This window comes from Sphaerodactylus townsendi, linkage group LG06 (genome assembly GCF_021028975.2).
Source record: "Sphaerodactylus townsendi isolate TG3544 linkage group LG06, MPM_Stown_v2.3, whole genome shotgun sequence".
Lineage (NCBI taxonomy): Eukaryota > Metazoa > Chordata > Lepidosauria > Squamata > Sphaerodactylidae > Sphaerodactylus > Sphaerodactylus townsendi.
The window spans coordinates 32,021,203-32,041,737 of NC_059430.1; the positions used below are offsets into that span (position 1 = coordinate 32,021,203).

General features: G+C 43.3%; 1 protein-coding gene across 1 annotated transcript; it reads left to right on the forward strand.

Moving 5' to 3' along the window:
• Nucleotides 1-1,779: 1,779 nt before the first annotated feature.
• On the forward strand, nt 1,780-20,173 carry PRDM4 (PR/SET domain 4). The gene is made up of 11 exons (XM_048500034.1): nt 1,780-2,134; nt 7,683-7,816; nt 8,311-8,487; nt 9,281-10,075; nt 12,408-12,557; nt 13,564-13,682; nt 15,621-15,706; nt 16,632-16,759; nt 17,366-17,680; nt 18,597-18,765; nt 19,154-20,173. The coding sequence occupies exons 1-11, from the start codon at nt 2,124-2,126 to the stop codon at nt 19,455-19,457; spliced, it is 2,388 nt and encodes a 795-aa protein (XP_048355991.1). The 5' UTR covers nt 1,780-2,123; the 3' UTR covers nt 19,458-20,173.
• Nucleotides 20,174-20,535: the final 362 nt, after the last annotated feature.

Sequence of the window (20,535 nt, forward strand, 5' to 3'; positions counted from 1 at the left end):
CTCTTGGTAGCGCAGAGGAACACAAATCGGGACCCAACACAGCAAGTATAGTAAAATAGTAAAAAGACTCTTTATTGAGATGCAGACCTAAGTGTTTGCACCTCCATTCTACAGCAACTGCGCTGCCTAGCAGCTTTACAAGGCATTTTAAACACTTTTTCCCGCTGGGAAAAACCGGGAGAACACGGTACAACCCACCACCATTCATTAACAAAATCAAGAACCAATCACATTCCAGAAGGCAGTTCCTTCTTAAATTTCGCGGGGGATGCAGAGCAAGGTGCTGATGTAGGCGCGGTCAAGTCCAAGGCGGGAAAAACACAAAGGATTTACTGGGTGATGAGATCAGGAAACGAAACCTAAGGGTGCAGCACCCCTTATCCGCTGGGTGATGAGATTAAGGCAGGCTGTCTTCTGGGGTTTCCTTTGTTACAGGTCTGATCTCAGCTTTGTGAATGAAAGGGACACACCAAGGTGGGGCAGGGCTGGGCTACAGCCAGCATTTCTGCCTTGAAGAGAGGAGGATTTATACAAATGCCAAACAAAATCCCACCTTCTAATACAGAAACTATTTCTATCTAAACTGCAGAAAAATAAAGCTTCATTTTATTTGAAAATAAGAATCAGAAATGGATTTCTTTATTTCTGACACCGCTATCAGGATCTCTCACCAGATATAATGCCATATAGTTTTCGTTCCAAAACAACCATTTTCTCCAGGGGAGAGATATATGTCTTCCAGAGATCAGTTGCAATTCTAGGAAAACACCAGGTCGCACCTGGAAGCTGGGAACTCTAGTGTAGCTCTGCTGATTTCATCATAGATATCACAAAGAAAAAACTCACAAAGAAAAAAGCTGTCACAAAGAAAAAGATATCACAAAGAAAAAAATTATATCATGAAATCAATGAAGCTAACTAAGGCTGCCAACTTTGGGTCGTGGCATTCCTGGAGATTTGGGGGTGCTTTAGGGTGGCTTTGGGAGAGGAGAAGGACTTTATTGCAGTATAATGCTAAAGAATCCCCCCTCCAAAGCAGCAGAGGGAACAGATCTTGCTGTTGTCTGGAGATCAGTTGTAACTCTGAGACATTGCCAGGCCCCCAGTCTTAGCAACCCTAGGACTAATTGTGGATCTGGCCCATTTGATAGAATACGCAGACATAAAGATAACCCTCCTAAATCAGACCAGTGGTCCTTCTAGTCATATATCCTGTTTCACAGTTGCCAACCAGTTACTCCTTAGGGCCAATGACTCAGAGAGACCAAGGCGTTCCCGCAAATAAACTGATCGTGACGCTTTTTTTTTGAGCAAAGATATTGTGGGATTACCTACTGCAAAAGGAAACATGCACTGTTAATCCACTGAGCCGTGGAGATGTTTTGATTTGTCTTGTGTCCTATTCAGATCAAAAGGCAGAGCTGCAGACAGCTAAATGCCTACAACAATCCTTTCCTGTAACTATTTCCTCCGCTACACCAACAGCGCTTTCTTTTGAAACTTCCAGCAAGAGCTGAACTACGATTTGGGCGCATTTCTTTCTGTTGCGTTTCTGGTGAAACGTGTGCATTTCTATTTTTCTAAGTAGTCTGTGCAGTAGAGGACTGCAACTTGGCAATACTGTTCATTCACACCAATTACGGACGGACCATGAAGGGTACTATGAGGGGGGAGAAGCGAAGCGGCTCTTTTGGCGGGAAGAGCCTTGCGCGGCGGGAGGAGCGCCAAGTGCACAACGCGCCCTCCGTTCGGCAGAGCAGGGGGAGGATGGAGCGGTGGCAGGAAGGGCGGCGCGCGGGGTCGCTTCCTGGATGCGGAACAAAGCGGAAGCGGTAACCGGCCTGCGCGCGACCCTCCTCTTAGCACAGGAGGGGGTTCCTCTGGGGTCGGCGGGGGCGCGCTTCTTTCCTGGCGCCGCGGTGGCCCGCGAGGAGGCGGTGGCGGTGGCTGAGGCTGGAGGCGGCTCCGAGGGCCGCTTTGGGCTGCGGTGGGAGGCTCGGCCGGGGCGGAGAGGAGCACCTTCCGGCTGCTGGGAGGCCGAGGGGGAGACCAGATGAGGAGGAGGAAGAGGAGGAGGCTGCCGTCGCCGCCGGGTCTGTCCCCTGCCCGGTTACTCCAGGCAGATGCATCACAGGTGAGAGAAGGCGGTGTGGGGCGGTGGGTAGAGCGCCTGCCGGATATCACTGAGCACCTGTCAGATGTTACTGAGAAGTACCTCACAGGAGGGTTGTGAAGATGGAATGGAGAAGGGAGGGGGGGGGCCTTGTACACTCTAGGAGGTCTTGGGGGTGAAGAGACAGCAGCCGGGCATCACTCCACTATGCCTGGATCCCCCTCCACCGGATTGCCTCTTCCTCCAAGTTTTTAAATGCCATCAGCAAGGGCAGACGATGAAGAGGCAGCAGCCAGACATCACTCCATCATGCCTGGATCCACCTTCAGCTAGGTGCCACCTCCTCCCACCTATTAAATGCCATCAGCAAGGGCTGTAGGGTAAAGGAGCCGCAGCCAAGCATCCTTCCACCGTGCCTAGACCTACACTCCGCTAATGCAGAAGGAGGGTGGTAGGTAGAGTATTTTTTTTTTAACTTTCTGCTCCTTTATATAGCAGTCCAACAATTCTTGGCCAACCATCAAGCTCCTAAGGTGATTTGTGGCACTAACCTACCTCCCCAGGTTTCTGTGGCCATAAAATTGAAAGGCTGTGCTGTGTATACTGCTTTAGGGGAAGAGTGTGTATGTAGTGTGTATGTGGAATTGCCCAGGGCTCTTATTTCGAATATTTGAATTAGGATGTCTAAAGTAATATGTATTTAGGACACTTTATACCACCTTTCCTCCAATGAGCTCAGGGCAGCCTACATAATTTTCTTCTCCTGAATTTTATCCTCAACAGTCCCCTGAGAGAGTGGCTGGCCCAAGGTCATCCAGCAAGCTTCATGGCTGAACAGGGATTTGAACTGAGAGCTTGCCATTTATTATGTTGTTTTGCTGACTTGATATGCCTCTGAGTGCGTTGGAGCGTCTTTCCCTCATTGTTTGAATAAACACAGCCTGTGGAGTAACATAATTGGTGATCTTGTAGGCAAAATGAGCTTGTAGCATCTTGGTTCTGCTTTGCTTATTGGGCAGCATTTTTTATCTTTGATTTTTGATATACAAACTTTTGCATGCCAACAGGATCACATGATTGCACACAATGCCAGCTGACCTGAACTCCTAAGAGAAAAATTGGGATGAAATTTCTAAGCAAAAGTGCAAGATGTTGTTCATATAAATCCACTATTCCTGTTTACCAGGATCAGTTCCTATTTTCTTGTACCTCTTCCTGGTAAATTTCTGCCCATTTTGCCCCACCCACCTCACAGGGTGTTTGTCGTGAGGGGGGAAGGGCAAGGAGATTGTAAGCCCCTTTAAGTCTCCTACAGGAGAGAAAGGGGGGATATACATCCAACCTCCTCCTCCTCTTCTTCTTTTTCTTCTTCTCTTTTTAATGTTGCTAATGTGAATTGCTTGAATGGTGAGGATTCAGCTGCTTCCTTGGAGTCTCTAGAAGTTAAATCTCTGTGTGTGGAGGGACACAACTTGCTTAAAATGCATATAAACCCACTCATGAATGTGCCATTTAGTGCACAGCCTGCTATTTTGCACACCCCTAGAAGTCAGGTTGAACTGGTGATAACAGATTATTGGACAATTGTGTTTTTCAAGCATATCTTCACCACCTTAATGTCTAAAATTCTGCAGGGCAGGCTGTTACAAGTAGGTGAATTATATGGAGTAGAGCCCTCAAGCAACTTGTACGATGGGGGGAGACCTCAGTCTGTAGTGTTTAATATGAGAATATAGGGCTGTTAAAGTATGTCCCTGCCCATGAACTGTTGGAGGTATGCTGCTATAGTTTGAATTCAAAAAGTTTAATTACAAGCAAGGAATAACCTAAGATGTTTCAACAAATATTCAACTGAAACTAGTTGATTAGTGCAGCTGATGCAAATGGTCATGATAATTCTTACACCATATTTAGAAAATGTGATAAAGCTTAGAACTATATATCTGCACATTCAGACTGTGGCCTGTGGACCAATGGGGATATGTGAGATAAGGGAAGCCTCCTGCTGAGCTTGGTGCAGGTACAGTGTGATGAGGGTACCAAAAGCATCCAGAGTGAAGCAGGCAGGGTCCAGTTCTACTCTGAAGTCTGATGCTCTAATGACAGTAGTCATACATCTTGGGGATCTTTAAGCTCTCCAGTTTATGGATCTCCAGATTGAAGAATTACTTCACCCCATGCCTTTTGTTCCTTCTGCACAGGTATTTGTTGGTATATTATAGGCCTTATATTGAATGGATCACCCATTTTGATTACACATCACTTACTTTGCTGCTTAGTGTCCCACTGACATATTTATATGGAAAACCTGCTGTTTTCCATATGAGGTCCTATGGGTAAAGAGGTGTATTTTGTTATCATTCTCGGGACATTATAGTTTGCAAGTAATGTTTTGTAAGAAACCAGTTTAATGTGGAAACAGATGTAGGAATACAGCTGTCAACCTCTGAATCGATCATTTGTGATTTTGTTTCAGCAAAATAACATCATCTTTCTTTTAATTTCTGTCAAGAATGTATGTGTGTGTTTCAGTCTTACCTGTACTTCTCCCTAATAGAGACCCAAAGCAGAAAATAAGATAAATAAGAGAGCATTTAATTATTCTGTTATATTCCTTCTTGCAACAATATTTTAAATGTATGTGGCCTCCCTCATTTTTCCTTTACTTTTGCTTAAATGATGGGCAGCCCAATTTGGGGTGTGGGGATGGGCAAAGGGGCTCCTGAAAGTGGTGCAGAGCTTTGCTGGCACGTTTGCCCACGTTGCTGGCATAAGTGGCATGCTGGTGGGGAGAGCAAACATGGAGGCAGCTAAGCGCCTCTGCTTCCCTCTCTGTGGGGAAAAGAGCCATTCACTATGATGGTGTATCAGAGGCCGGAGAGGCAGACTTTGGATGGGTCAGGTGTGGAAGAGGCAGTGCCACCAATTCTCTCCCCCTTCATCCCTGGAAAGCCCATGTCCAAGCGACCTCTGGGGTGGCTGACCTGAGGGTTGAGCTGAAATGATGACAGCAGCAATGAAAGTATTCCTTCTAGCAGGATGGTGGGCAGAATGGCCAGGAGAGGAGAGGGAAGGGGACAAGTGAAGCGTACAGGAAGAGCAGTGATGAAAGGATGGGTGGTGGGGAGGTCAGATTGAGGAAGGGGGTAACTGGAGGGCAAGGTGGAGATCAGTGTTGGGGCAAGGAGGGAGAAGAAGTAGGGTGTTGGAAGAAAAATATGGGAGGAAGCAGTGGGAGGAAAAGGTAAAGAAGGTGACTGGGGGTGTCAGAGGAGAAAGCTGGGACCAGTAGGGGAATTTTTTCCTGAGTTTCTCATGGGTCCCCTCTTCTCAAACTGTCTGATTTCATTTTCTCCATAGAGGACGTGATTGTTAGAGCTGCTGCAAAATGGAGCAAGGGACATACTGGAGGGGATTTCTCTATGAACTGGAAGAAATTCACTGGATTGTAGAAAATCTGAGATCTTAAAAATAATTTGTTGGTGAATTAAAACTCCCAAAATAATAGGGAAAGATATGTTCTTTTAACTGAAGAATGCTCATGGAACCCTTAGCGACTGATTGGGGTTGCTAAGCAACCGCAATAATATTGGCGACGTTTCTTCTATGCTGTCATGTTCCCTGATGGAGGAGGACTCAGTCAGTGGTGACTACCAGAAATTCATTACCTACACAAGTAGGTCTAGCCTGGCCCAGTGGGCACTATGCAGCTTAGCCTGGCAGTAGCCAATATATTGTCGAAGGCTTTCACGGCCGGAATCACTTGGGTGCTGTGTGGTTTCCGGGCTGTATGGCCGTGTTCTAGCAGCATTCTCTCCTGACGTTTCGCCTGCATCTGTGGCTGGCATCTTCCTCTGAAGATGCAGCCAATATGTTTCTGGGTCCAGCCATTGCAGAACACATTGTGGTGCTAGCTGCCACACAGCCTGGGCAGACTCTGGGCTGTTCACAATGCTAGCAACAAAGGCTGCCTTGCCAATGGACCTGGCTAACAAATAGCAACTACCACACAACTTGGGCAGATTTTACCTGGGGAATGGCTGTTGGGATAGGCAATGTGGGAAAGCTGAAGACAGAGGGAGGATGGAAATAAAGGTGGGTAGTTTGGTGAGTGGGAAGGAGAAAATGAAGCAGGAAAGGGGGAGACGCTGTTGGGGCTGTCAGGAAAGACAAGGGGCAAATAGTGGGGGACATGGGAGAAAATAAAGTTCCCTTTTTATATTTGTGAAGTATATCCATGCTGACTTATCCTTGCATATATTGTGACTTATTTTGCAAGCCAGGGGTGTTAGGCAGACATGTTAGACATAGATTTGTCAGTGGATTTGCATATATGTTTCCTTAATGTTGCAGATCACAACATTTTGTATTGAATTTATTGGTACCCTCTAGTGGGAATGCAGGAGTACAGTTGCTTACACTGAAACATGAATGACAATAAAAACACAGGAGGTCATGCACCAAGTGATGCACCAGTTTATCAAAGATCCGAAGTTTAGCTAAAGATGTGCATTCTGATATTTCCAGTCTGAATATGCATCAAAAATATTTTATAGGTACTATTTGGATATATTCAGTCTCTGAATGGTACCCAGATATTGGATCCTGGAAAATTCCAGAAATATTCTGGAGTTATCAGGAATAATGGGAGTCAGCATTTTAAAGCTTCCTGGACTGTTTTTGCCCTGAATTTTGTTATGTCTCCATCAGTGTCTTCTTTCCTTGTTATCAGCTTGCCAGGTTGACTTGGTGTAGATACTGTGCTTTGAAATTAGTTCTGTGAGTCTTGCAAGTTGCACATAGTTTTCTTTGCTGAAATTGCCTTGCAGTAGATTCCTGGGTTTGACACTGGCTTGGATTCACTTGTTCAGTAGTGAATTGGATGCTCTGTTTCAACATTTGATGGGCACGCAACAGCATTTCCTTTTTAACAAAAACAGTTTGACTTGGAGGATTCTCTGGTTTTACATTAGTTTGGATTATGTTTGTTAGGTTCTTTGAGTTCTTGTTTCTGTTTGCATTGAGAGTGGTTGCTTAAGCTTGCTCTTGAGTGTTCCTGAGCTCCTTGGAGGAATGGTGGGGTAAAAATGTGGTAGAATTACGAGCCATTGATTATTTGGAGTAATTGAATCTAGTTTAGTTATTTGGAATAATATTTTTTTAAATTCAGGATTTAGTGAGTACGTATAGTTTACAGAAGAAAGCTTTAATTACATGCTTAGTTGTTTTGCCTTAATGGCACAGAACAAATCTTTTAAACTTAAAATAGGAAAGAAAGCTGATGATTAATCAATTAATAATAGTAACCTCTGCAATTAATTCCCTTTAAGGACTTGAACAATAATGTATCACAGTTGAATCTAATCTGCCTGTAGTATGAGTTATAAGTTTCTTGTGATTCTTTCACTGTGGTGCAAAAACTCTCGGCATATTGTGTGCCCGTGTGTCTTGTTTTCCTAGTCTGATTGTATAACTACAGTGCCAAAACCTAAACCAGATAAGGGGCAGTTCTGCGAGCTTCCTTTCCTTGAATATAATTGCTATGCTGTATAATTCCTCTTTCTCCTAGGATGAATGAAATGAATTTGAGCCCTGTAGGGATGGAGCAACTGGCAGCCTCCTCTGCGAGCAGCGCCCTGACTGTTTCGGGAAGCCACCTGGGTCTGGCTTCCTCCCCAACACACAATGCCATATCAACACCAGGTAATGCAAGAACTTTAGGATGAATGTTTTATGTGATTCTTTGTGCTGCCCAAGCTAGCCTAAAGGTGTAGGGTTGATCAAATCCAGCTTTAGGAACAGTGGGAGGGTTTGCTTGAAAGAAGCTGATGTTATCTGTAACTCCCTCTCCCATGGTGGTTGGGAGAAGCTTGGCTTCAGGATTCATATTAATTTTCAGGCATAAGAACGCTCTTCAAAAACTGCCAAACAAAATGTGGTCAACTTGTGTTGGAAATGCAGGCTCCTATGTTTTTGCTTAGCATATGAGGCAATTCCAGTTTCATTAGCAAGGAACTGGCAAGGATGCCTGTTTCAAGGAGCATTTGTTCCATTTTGGAAGCCTAACGTTATGTCAACCTGTCCAGTGTTTGTCTCTCTCTCTCTCTCTCTCTCTCTCTCTGCCTTTCATAACTTGCTTCACGTGGCTCAGTGTTTACTGTAGTTTCACTCTTCTGTACCTGTTGTTTTCTTGATAGGATTGCCAGTTGCAATTCCAAATCTGGGGCCCTCTTTGCCCTCTGCATTGTCTTTGATGCTTCCAATGGGCATTGGGGATCGAGGAGTGATGTGTGGTATACCTGAGAGAAATTATACCCTACCTCCACCGCCTTACCCTCATCTTGAAAGCAGCTACTTCAGACACATTCTACCTGGTGAGTAATGTGGTCTGGGGAGGGGCCGGGGGAAGGAAGATTAAGCCAAGTCTTTGGGGTAAGCAAGAATTCTTATAGGAGGGCCACTTTGAAGAGAGGATGGATAGGAGTGTATTTAAAAACTACTGTAGAAATGATTATTAACTGTAATAGAGTTGTTGTTTGAGCCCCTGCATGTTTGATCTGGATTGTGGGGAAAGGTTGGATATGCCAGCTTTTGCAGCCATTGTGAATATGCATCCCATTTTTTGTTTCTTATGTTTGAGGCTGCCTAAAATTGCAAAATGCTCATTGTATTGTCAAAGTCTTTCAGGGTCGGAATCAACTGACTGTTTCTGGGCTGTGTGGCTGTGATCTGGTAGTTTTTGTTCCTGACATTTCACTTGCATCTGTGGCTGGCATCATCAGAGGTGTGTTACAATGAGGTGTGTTTGTCTGTGCCTTGGAGAGACACACATCTCACTGTGACATGCCTCTGAAGATGCCAGCCATAGATACAGGCGAAATATTAGGATTAAAACCTACCAGGTAACACCCAGATAGCCCAGAAAACCCTCAACAGCTAGTTGCAAAGCGTTTCATTATTCTGAATTTTTAGATTCCAGTTCCACTTTAAAACTAGACCACGACATTCATCTTTAACAAAATGTTGCAGTCTGGTTTTAAAGTGGACTCCTGAACTATAGATTTCTCTGGTATAATGTGTATGAATATATTGCCAGTGGAGTTGATATCTCAAGAATTAACCAGCAGTTGCAGACTGATTCTCTTCGCATTTCTTTTTCTTCCTTAGGTCTTTTATCTTACTTGGCTGACAGACCTCCACCTCAGTATATCCACCCCAACAGTATAAATGTTGACAGCAATCCAGCTTTATCCGTCTCCAGCAACCCCTCTGGCCTGGATCCCTACCAACCCAATGGAACTGTAGGCCTTGAACCAGGCATTGTCCCCATGGATTCCCGTTCAGTGAACACACACAACACTCAGAGCTTGCATCCCAGCGACAGCCATGAGGTAGCTCTGGATACAACCATCACCATGGAAAGTGTCTCAAGGGTTACCAGTCCCATCTCTACTGACAGCTTGGCCGAGGAACTTACAATGGGCGATGTGGCTGGAGATCATTCACAGATTGCAGCTGTCAACCAGAATCATGAGCCCTTAGCTGTGGATGCTGTTGGCAGCAGCCTGGCTGCGGATACCGTGGGGCATAACGGTGTCATCCCCCTTCATGATCGCGGTTTGGAACTTCCTGTCGTCATGGAGCCTGATCATATTACAGGCCGTGTCAGTGGGATGTCTGATAGAACGCTCAGTGACTCTATTCACACAGTTGCCATGAGCAGCAATTCTGTGAGTGTTGCGCTCTCTACCTCACACAACCTCACATCCCTGGAATCTGTCTCTTTACATGAAGTGGGCCTGAGTTTGGAACCTGTTACAGTATCCTCCATAAGCCAGGAAGTAGCCATGGGACAAGACCATGTGGATGTCTTTCCTGACAATCTCGCCTTTGTACCATCATCCCTGAAGATAGAAGACTCAAATTCAAACAAAGAAAACATGGCTACCTTGTTTACCATATGTGAGTATGAGCCAGTGTTCTTGCCTTGATTTCTGGGTAGCATGTACATTGCAGATACTGTGCTGTAGAGATTCTTGCAATATTACAGTTCAGTCCAAAGCAGAATTGATTTCAGTGGGCTTAAAAGAGTGTAACTGTGCTTAGCAGGACTTTGAAGGGTGTGACTCTGCTTGGCATTGCACTGTAAGTTTCTTCTGGGTCATGGGAAAACCAGGAATGAGCAATAAATTGAATTTTTTAGAAGCCAGGCAAAGGACAGCTAAATATATTAAGAAGCTGGGCAAAGGGAAGCTAAACTCTGTGTAATATATTTGAAGAAATCAAATTCTTGTGTTTTGTCAGCTCTGACATGTTTTTCCCTTTTCCTGTTCAAAATAGAAATTGTTAAAGTTTTCTTTTGTCCCTTTTGGTGAAGAATACAAAAATTGGCCCATGCACTTGCTTGCTCTCCATCTATTATCTATTTAAAATATTTACATCCTGCCTTTTGATCAGATGGTTTATGTAGCTACTTACAGTAATGTAATAGCATGAGCAGAATTAAAAGATCATAAGAGCAATAAGATGACTACAGCAAAAGGTAACCAAACACTTTATTTCAACACAGCACCCGCACAAACAGCTAGAAATGTTTACCTGTTTCTGCAATAACCAGCCGAAATTTTGTAAACCTTCATTGCCTGATCACTTCAAAATTACTTCTGCTATCTCATGCAGGTGGTGAGTAGCTATTTGCAAGCCTGCAGTTTTGGCAACACTAATTTAGTAACCATGAATCCGGTCCAGTTCATTGGCTAATGGTTTAGAATGGACACTTGAGGCATGTTGGTGTACTGTTTTTGTTTTGTGGATGCAGATCTACTGTTGTATCAGGATGTGGGCAGGTATTGTAAGCAGTTCTGTTGGTCCACAGGAAAAAAATGCAATCACTTTCATTAGTCAGAATCTCAGAAAACAATTTGCAACATTTCAAGTACTGATGAAGAGTTCTGGAGAGTTCAAAAGGCAGTGTGCTATTTATGTGACTTGTTTCTGGACCAGGTGGATGTGTGCCAAAGACAGTCAGAAAGAAGAAGAAGACGATGAGTTTGGATCATACCCCTCCCCCCTTTTCTCCTGTAAGGAGACTCAAAGGGGCTTACAAACTCCCTTTCCCTTCCTCTCTCCACAACAGATACCTTGTGAGGTAGGTGGGGCTGAGAGAGTTCCGAAGAACTGTGACTTGCCCAAGGTCACCCAGCAGGAATGTAGGAGTGTGGAAGCAAATCCTGTTCACCAGATAAGACTCCATCACTCACGTGGAGGAGTGGGAAATTAAACCCGGTTTGCATTAGAGTGCACCTGCTCTTAACTACTACGCCACGCTGGCTCTGAAACAAATCTGAAGCAGGGAGTTCTTATTTACTGGCTGTTGAAAGAACAAAATATACATACCCGAATTGCTGCAGTGTCTATCTGCAGTAGGCTGGGGTTTGACTGGGCTTGAACTTTGGTACCTCTTGTGTCACAATATCCTATGTGACTCTGGGTATTTGTTCACCAACTACTTGTTTGCCTTGATGTTCCTGTGTGCAACATTCTCATCCTTCTTACTGGTCTTGTAATACAAGAATGTCACACCCTGGTTTCTATTGCGCTTTGAGGGGCAGAAATGGTTGTGGCACACTGACCACAAGTTGTATACCACCACTCCCAAATATTTGATGGCCAGAATGAGTTCCTTGCCCACAGGATATAACGCAGTGACTAATTCAGTGTTTTAATCTTCAAATATTCTATCTTTTTTTTAGGGGGATACTATAAATGCTTTTTACTGACACATCAGCAGTGCCATGGAAGCTCAGAGGATCAAGTTTAAGCAACTGGCTGTAAATGAATATATTGTACCAGCACTAGAACCCAATTGTAGCGCTGGTGCATTGAGGAAACTATCATTGATCCCTGTAGGCTACAGTTGTGGTATGCATGGGCTGTGGGAGCAGTCACAGGAGGCAAACACTTGTTTGCTTTTATGAGCCTCTTCTGGGTCATTCTGGCCAGTCAGAGCTCCCAACTATACGACAACAAATAGTAACAAAGGACTATAGAGTAACCCTGATGTTGCCCTGTATTTAAGGTGCAGTGGTTCAGATCAGCTGACTCAGACAAGCAGATTGTTTGCTCGACTGTGCTGCTGATTTACATCCCTGTTATGATACTGTGGTCTTGCAATGCTGGGCTATGAATGTGGGCTCTTTTGCTGTTAACTATCCATCTTTGTCTTTTATATTTTGGTTCTGCACTAACAGAAAAGAATGTTTCTCCGAATGTTTCTCTGTCTTTCCATCTGCAGGGTGCACACTGTGTGACAAGGCATACCCATCAGATTGCCCAGATCACGGGCCTGTGACCTTTGTTTCAGACACCCCAGTGCAGAGCCGAGCCAGGCTTTCTGTCCCGAAGCAGCTTGTTATCCGGCAGTCTATCATGGGAGCTGAAGCTGGTGAGGATCTGGTGAACTGTGGATTTTCCTGAAGGCGTGGGGATGGGGTGGGAATCCAATCAAACAACAAATAGATGCTATATGAAAAGAAGATAGTTTGGGCAGAGCATAATGGATCCAGTGCAAGACTGATTTTGTTTTGTCGCCGCAGATCAGAGCAGGATATTTTTGCCTTGCATCCGTGGTAATTAGAAGATTAATGAGAGCTATAGTCTAGGCCTTCTTTTGATATTCTTAACACAACCTCAGGGAGTTTTTTTTCCATGTGAAACCCTTGCCTGTCTACTGCAGAATTAGAACGCATTGCAGAAGATTTTAGGATATAATTTAAGTTCATAAGGGCCGTTGTTGGTCATGCCTTTTAGGCATCAGTAAGCCATGCTATCTGGAATGCACCGTACTGTCATGGTTATGATGATGAAGCTGTCTTTCAGTGATACTTGTCTGCCATTGCTGATCTCATATTCCCTGGAACAGTTTGAGAAACCTTCCTCAAACCATTGTTCTCTGAAATTGAAATGCAGCTAACAAAACCTGCCCAGAAATTTCATGCAGAGTAACTGGGGGGAGTCATAAATTATGAATGTCATTTATGTTGTTGAATTTTAATTGTGCAAATTGGTAAGCTGAGTCTTGTTGAATCCCTTGGTGCTTCTGCAGTTTTTGAAATAAACGTTTTCTATTTTTACAGGAAGCGCCATGCAATCTTTAATGAGCAAAGGAGGTCAGGACCTCAGTTTCACAGCTTACCTGAAAGTAAATGACTTGCTATTGGAAAAAAAAATGTAGCTACAGTGATTACAATTGAGCTTATTCCCAAAAGTGTTATGCATTAGTTTTTTTCCTGTGAATATCCCATTTATATAAGCTTCCACGGCTTGTTGCTTAGCTGTAGTTATCAGAGTACTGTATTGCGAATATGACATCTCTTTTTGCTGGTCTTCACTAGCTGTCATTCTTCACTGTGTAGCCAGAGTAATACTGCTTTTCTTCATCCTGTTGGTAGGTGTGTGGGCTCAAGAAACCATTCTTGTGCGGACCTGCTTTGGACCACTCATTGGGCAACAGAGTCACTCCATGGAGGTGGCTGATTGGATAGACAAAGCAGCAAATCACATTTGGAAGGTCGGTTTGAGGTTTTTCCCCCACATGGTTTTGTTTTATGCAGACAGTGGTTTTTTTCATCTTACATCACACCCAGGAGGGCTCAGGATGGCTGACAACAATCCTTAAAAACAAAATGTTATACAACAAAATTCTAATCTATAATTAAATAACAGTCAACATTTAACACGTAGGCGGTGCACTAAAATCCCATCTCCTCTCACCCTACTCTAATAAAGTGGCAACCATTCGCTAAAAAACAGGGAGGGGACAGGGAGAAAAAGCAAAGGGGGCACTCTTGGTGGCCCGTGGAGTGTACAGAGCTCCCGTAAAGTCCTCAACCATATGTCTGATGGAATATCTCCGTCCTACAGGTCCTGCAGAACTGAAAAAGGTTCTGCAGGGCCCTGAACTCCTCAGTCAGTTCCATCAGGCTGGTGGTAGTGGTGGTGGTGGCTGAAAAGGCCCTGGCTCTGGTTGAGAACAAATGGTCCCTCCTTATTGCAGGGATCTCCAGTAGGATTTGAGAGCTAGAATGCAGTGTTCTTCGGGGACGTGGCTGGAGAGGCAGGCCTGCAGGTATGAGGGTCTCAGACTTTTAGAGCTTTCAAAGTCAGAACCAGCACTTTGAACCTAATCTGAAAGCAAGCCTGCAGCCAGAGCAGCTGCTGGAGTATAGGCTGAACAGGAGACCTAGTTAGGGCCTGTGCACCACCTTCTAAATTAGTCGAAGCTTCCAGAGCAGTCCAAAGCAGGCCTATATAGAGCAAGTTACAGTCTAGAGGTGACGATTGCATGGATCACTGTGGCCAAGTCGGATCGGGACAGAAATTTTTTTTGGTCAATTAGAAATCCTCCATAGATTATTTGGATAACGTTGAAAAAATGGTGAATAGTAGTTTTGAAGGTTTGGAATTGCTAAAATAAGATCCAGCAGAGAAAAGTGTCTTTTATTAGTAGTAGCTCTAACAATCCAATTTTACCTAGATGCTTAAAGAAAAAGCGGTTAAATTTTTTTGGGGGTTAATACTCTGTGCAGATGAAACTGGGAGTCATTATGGAAAATGTACCGGTACTTTATTTTTGGGTGGTTTTTTACCACAGAACTTTGTGATGTAAAGCTATTCAAGTATTAATCAACATTTTAATCTGGAATGGGACAGGTAAGGGGCTAATTGTTCAGCATTACAAAAATGTTCAAGAGTCCTCTTAGTCATCATTGAAACCTGCATTTCCATGGTTAGCAAGGCATTCAGAACCGTGGCTAGAACTCCTGACAGAAGCAGAGGGTGTTAATTACATCCCGTCAAGATCTGGTAGCCTGTTAGGTGGCAGTAATCTCTGTCCTAGTGTTGTCCGGTTCAGCCACCGAACCTCCATCTCAGGTGGATTAAGTTTCACCTAGTGCAGTTTTAACTATCTCACTACAGCCTCCAGACATCCAGCCAGATCTATTAACACTGATCCCAACTGGTCGTCTATCAACAGATAGAGCTGGGTGTATCTGCAGCCTTACTCCTGACTACCTGGGCAAGAGGGCACAGATAAAACTTTGAAATGTGTAGCAAAAAGGATTGATCCCAGGTTACCCTGAATACCAAGGGTGGGGTGGGGGGTGGGGCTGAGACAATACCTTTAATGTAGCTTTTACCCTTGGCATCCCTTCCCCCCTGAGAATCTTATAAAATGAAACTCTGTCAGAGCTCTGGTTAAGGTGGCCGTTTGCTAGGATTCAGATATGGATGTCTCAGAAATTGGAATGTGTTGAGACACATGCTTTGATAGATAGGAAGTAATTCCTCTTTGACACAAATAGTGCCCAATGATACAACATTTGTGCTGTCTGGCTCTTTAGATTCTTAATTGCGCAGGCAGCTGCATCCCTGGGGTTTCTCAGGTTTTGTGCGTAGAGATTTTAAAACATGTGATCCAGCTGTTTATTCTACCTTTCCACATCAGATATATCTCAACAATGTTCTGGAGTTCTGCATCATCACAACTGATGAGAATGAATGTAACTGGATGATGTTTGTGCGGAAAGCCAGGTGAGAAAGTGACAAGCAATTAGCAGAGCAATAGTGATTGTGTGAGATGTGATAGATTTAAAATCCTATAATAGAACCTTCTGTTTTTTCTTTAACATGAAATGATACACTCCCCTTATTCAGTTTCTTTAAGTCTAATAATTTGAACTTGGGTAAGTTTCAAGGAAATTTGTTAATTCTGATGTTAGCTTAATATTTTAACCACACTTAGTCTCAAGGGACTTCACTGATTACTAGTTAATAAATATATGGGTGCAATTCTGGTTTTACTGTTATGAGCTTGAAATGCTTTGAATCTCAAAGTATCTGTAAGAATTTATCTTTCTTGTCTAGTCGTTTTAGGTCACTTTTGGGGTTTCCCCATGGCCAATGCTATATTTACAATTTCTTCCCCATCCCTACTTTGGAATTATTTCTTGAGGGAGTCCCACTTGTCCAGAGTGGCTGAGAACTGTGGCAGGTGGTAGGAATGGAGCTCTTCTACTCAAAGGAAAACAGTGTGGAAAGGAGTGGGTTACAGCAACCGGGCCTGGATGGACCTACCTGAGATTGGACTCAGGTCACAAAACTAATCCCACAGTGCAAAGCTCAGTTCAACAATCCTTGGTGTTCACTAGCCGATTCTGTCTGTGATCTTGCAGCCTGGCCAGCAAGAATAAGATTATAAACTCAAGCAGGAGAATAGATATTTGAACCTGCAGACATTCATAATTCAGAAAGTCTTCCATATGTCAGCAATTCCCTCTCAGTTGCATCCAAAGGAAGCTAAATGTTTCTAATCACTAGAAAAGCTGCACCTGCTTCTTTGAGTTTTAATTGCCTTGTGCTAAGAATGGTAGGTCCTTAGCATATTCATGGAAATGAAATTATTTTTAAAATTTAACAACATAAACTCTTAATAGAATTTATCCCCTGCATGGAATAGGAACCGGGAAGAACAGAATTTGGTGGCTTACCCTGATGATGGAAAAATTTACTTCTGCACCTCGCGTGATATCCCTCCAGAGCATGAGCTTCTGTTTTACTACAGTCGAGATTATGCCCGACAGATTGGTAAGCAATTGGTCACGCTATGCTAACTATGAATGCTATCTTCTAGATTTATTCAGTCCCAGTTTTCCCTCTGCTGAAGTTCTGGTCTAATGCTTAGTCCTGTGCTTTTAGTATTGTCAATGTGTTGTCATTGGAGATTTTCATTCCAAATGTCTTGGACAAAATTGCTAGGCGTTATCGTGCAGCCAGGGAAATTCAGTTAAGATCTCCAGATCACCTATTGAGTCTGCAAGTAGTCAACAGAAAAAACCAGATAATTCCTGTCTTGCACATTATTGCATATGAAATTCCATGCTTTGATAATTCCATTTCAGGAACGTTATGTGGCTCATTGAAGGAACAGGTGGAGGTTAGGATTGTTTTGATGCCTTTTGGGTTTCTGTAATCTACCTTGTTAGGAACCAAAGACCATAATACTGTCATGTTGCATTCTTACATCCATAAGGTCACGTTCTATATATATATTTGGGGTGGGGGGGTGGGGGCGGTTAGTGGTCCTGTATCAAATGAAGGAGAAGGATGCTTCTTAGAAAGTGGAACTATTAGATAGCAAGGAAGTCACTGTTTGAGTGCTGCAATAATTCTAATATGCCTTTTGTCTTAAAGGTGTTCCTGAGCACCCTGATGTGCACATTTGCCACTGTGGAAAAGAATGTGTTTCCTACAGTGAGTTCAAGGCTCACCTGACCAGTCATATCCCCAGCCACCTCACCAGCCCAGGTCATCCCAGTAGCCAGGGATCAGGCCACAGCAAGGAAAGGAAGTGGAAATGCTCCATGTGTCCTCAAGCTTTCATCTCTCCTTCTAAGCTTCATGTCCACTTCATGGGGCACATGGGCATGAAGCCACATAAGTGCGATTTCTGTAGCAAAGCCTTCAGTGACCCCAGTAATCTCCGAACTCACCTTAAAATACATACAGGTAAGTGATGCTTAAACTTTCCTTTTCAAAGTGTCATCTGAGTTGGAGAACAAATCTGATTAACACTGACTAATGAATTTGTGGACTCCTTGGAGGCCCAAATTATGACTCTTCCTTGGATTATCATGCATTATATTATGTATGATCCAGCTGCGTGTCGATTTCGTTTCAGCCTTGTGGTCAACCAGCATTTTTTAACAGTTCCTCTTACTTTTGTTCACAGGTGCTTTGAATTTTAACTTTAGATAAGTAGCCCCATCAGAATTGGAAATCTGCTTAATAGAATAGCTGAAATCTAGTCATCCCGATATGCACACAGACATGCCCAGCTTTCAGGAACAGAAAAGTGAATACCAGTGGTATCCCAGTTTCTAACTGGGATGCTCCAAAGCCTTGCTTAAAAAGTCATTTGTGCAGAACAGAAAGAATACAACAGGGATGAGCTGTGTGTTCATTACTGTCAGCCTTGTAGACCTCTTTGGTACACCACAGCATTCTTCCCAGGTGTAGTAAATCTCATTTATTTCCTGGGATTAACAGCACTCCCTTTCCCACAGATCTTCCTAGCTGCTTGTTTTGCATACATAATGTCTCTATTTTTCATGCTGAGTGAGTTCAACACAGGAGAGGGAAAGGACAGCAAATTCTGTGGGCAGGGTTTGTGAGAGGCTTTGCCAGACAACAGCAGAATGGCTCACTGTCTCAAAGTGAACTCCATGGCATGCATTCCATTCACCAGGAACCTATACAAAATAAAGATTGAAGTCCTTTTTTTATAGGTGTGAAGTAGAGACAGTAGACTATGAAGTACATTTATGGTACAAAGCAGATGCTTTGGGTTTTTAATCCACGTTTACAAGAAGTTAGCAAAGAATAAGAATATCCTGTAAAACATCTTTCATGTGTCCAATTCTAGGTCAAAAGAATTATCGCTGTGGTCTTTGTGAAAAGTCGTTTACGCAGAAGGCCCATCTAGAGTCACACATGGTTATTCACACTGGGGAGAAAAATCTGAAGTGTGATTACTGTGGTAAACTGTTCATGCGACGGCAGGATCTCAAGCAGCATGTCCTCACCCATACACAGTAAGTGGGCAATTCTCTAGACAGTTCAGATGGAGCGCCATGGCCGTTTTGCAGGCTACAGGGAAGTGCTCATTTTAAACACGTCGAAACCAAACGTGACACAAGAATGTCCAGAATGCCAAAAACAGAACGTACGAAGAGCTCAGATACAAACCCTCTTGTTTCATCTTTGCTTGTGTGCTACTTAGTGATTGCGGTCTTGGATCTAGGATGGTTTAATTAACCATAACAAAAAGTTAATTTCTGTAACAAAAGTGTTGATTTATCCATGTTAAACGGATACCTGAAACTGGAGTTAGAATATCTGACAGGCTTGCTTATCATCAGTTCTCCTGTCGAAAGAGTTAAGCACCCACATCCTAAAACGTTGCTTTTCCTTTTAATTTAGAGGACGTCAGTTCAAGTGTCACCAGTGCGAAAAACTGTTCCTGAGGACGAACCACCTGAAGAAACACTTAATCTCTCATGAAGGGAAGCGGGACTATGTCTGTGAAAAATGTTCCAAGGCTTATTTGACAAAATATCATCTAACTCGCCACCTAAAAATCTGCAAAGGACCCACCTCCAGTCTCTCAGCCCAGGAAGAGGAAGATTCAGAGGAGGAGTTGTTGAATAACTCTGTGAGGAGTGAGAACTGTAGGCTCAACAGCAGTGTGTTTGTGACAAATGATGCACTCCCTTGCCACAAGTAAGAAACGGCGGCCATCTCAAAATGTAAATTGGGGACTGTTACCTCACCCTGAAATCATGTTTATATTAAATGAACACTTCTGTAATGAACATTTTGATGACTGAACAGCCACTGACTCTTCTTAATGGAAACAAATTATGCACTTTTCAAGGAGACGTTTCCTGTAGGTTTAAGCCAATGAGATCAGAGTAACTGCCTACCGTTATCATTTAAACTTGTGCTTGTGTCAACTTGGTTGATGTGTCATGCATGACTTTTAAGAATGACAGGCAGGTGCAAGTCAGATCTAATCAGACAACTGTTTGGGATGATGAGTTTGTCAGCTTTTTTTTTACAATTAGAACTTTGGTTTGTGTTTTCTAAAGCCCCATAATCAAAACAGTCACATGGTCCAGTGTTCCTGTAGTATGTTTTACTTTAAGATATACCCTGCTAAAATCAGTGTTCACTGTCTATGCGTTAGGTGTACCCACACGTTCGACAACTGATCTTTTTCAGAGTACTTGAATGGGCAGATTCAGGATGGGATACTCTCATAAAAGCGTATGGCTAAAATCTGCCTTGAAAAATGGTTACAGAATAGGTGGTTTTTATACTACATTCAGTTAACCAATCAGCAGGGAGAGGAGGCAGTTTGCTGCTAACAGATTTATGGAACAATGATCTCATTTTATGTTGCTCATTAGGAGAAAATTAAACACTGCTCTTTGCAATATATCAAATGCAGTTCTTGTCCTTAAAATTGTTCAGGGTGATCAGAAAGCTCATAGCACCCCTAACTCTTATTGTAATTATGCTAAAGTGCAACTCATTAGAAATCCTCTAAAAGTACATAGTCTGGAAAGAGTTAAACAAGATACTTCTGGATCTGACTGCTAATTAAATATCATTATGGTAGCTAGCTATAATAATCCAGTCTTTAGCTAGTCCATGATATCTATCTTTACTCCATAACGTCTACCTTTATTACCACAATCATGGGGCCTCCATCAAATCAATCAGCTTCTTGCAATACTTTGAACTAGCCAGATCTCATGTTTGGGGTTCTACTGAGAGTATGGCACAATTGGCATGTCACC

Bases quoted from the DNA above. Each gene is read 5' to 3' on its own strand.
- PRDM4 (XM_048500034.1), top strand. The intron at 7,817-8,310 runs GTAATGCAAGAA...TTTTCTTGATAG, and splicing joins CAATGCCATATCAACACCAG to GATTGCCAGTTGCAATTCCA. The intron at 10,076-12,407 runs GTGAGTATGAGC...TTCCATCTGCAG, and splicing joins GGCTACCTTGTTTACCATAT to GGTGCACACTGTGTGACAAG.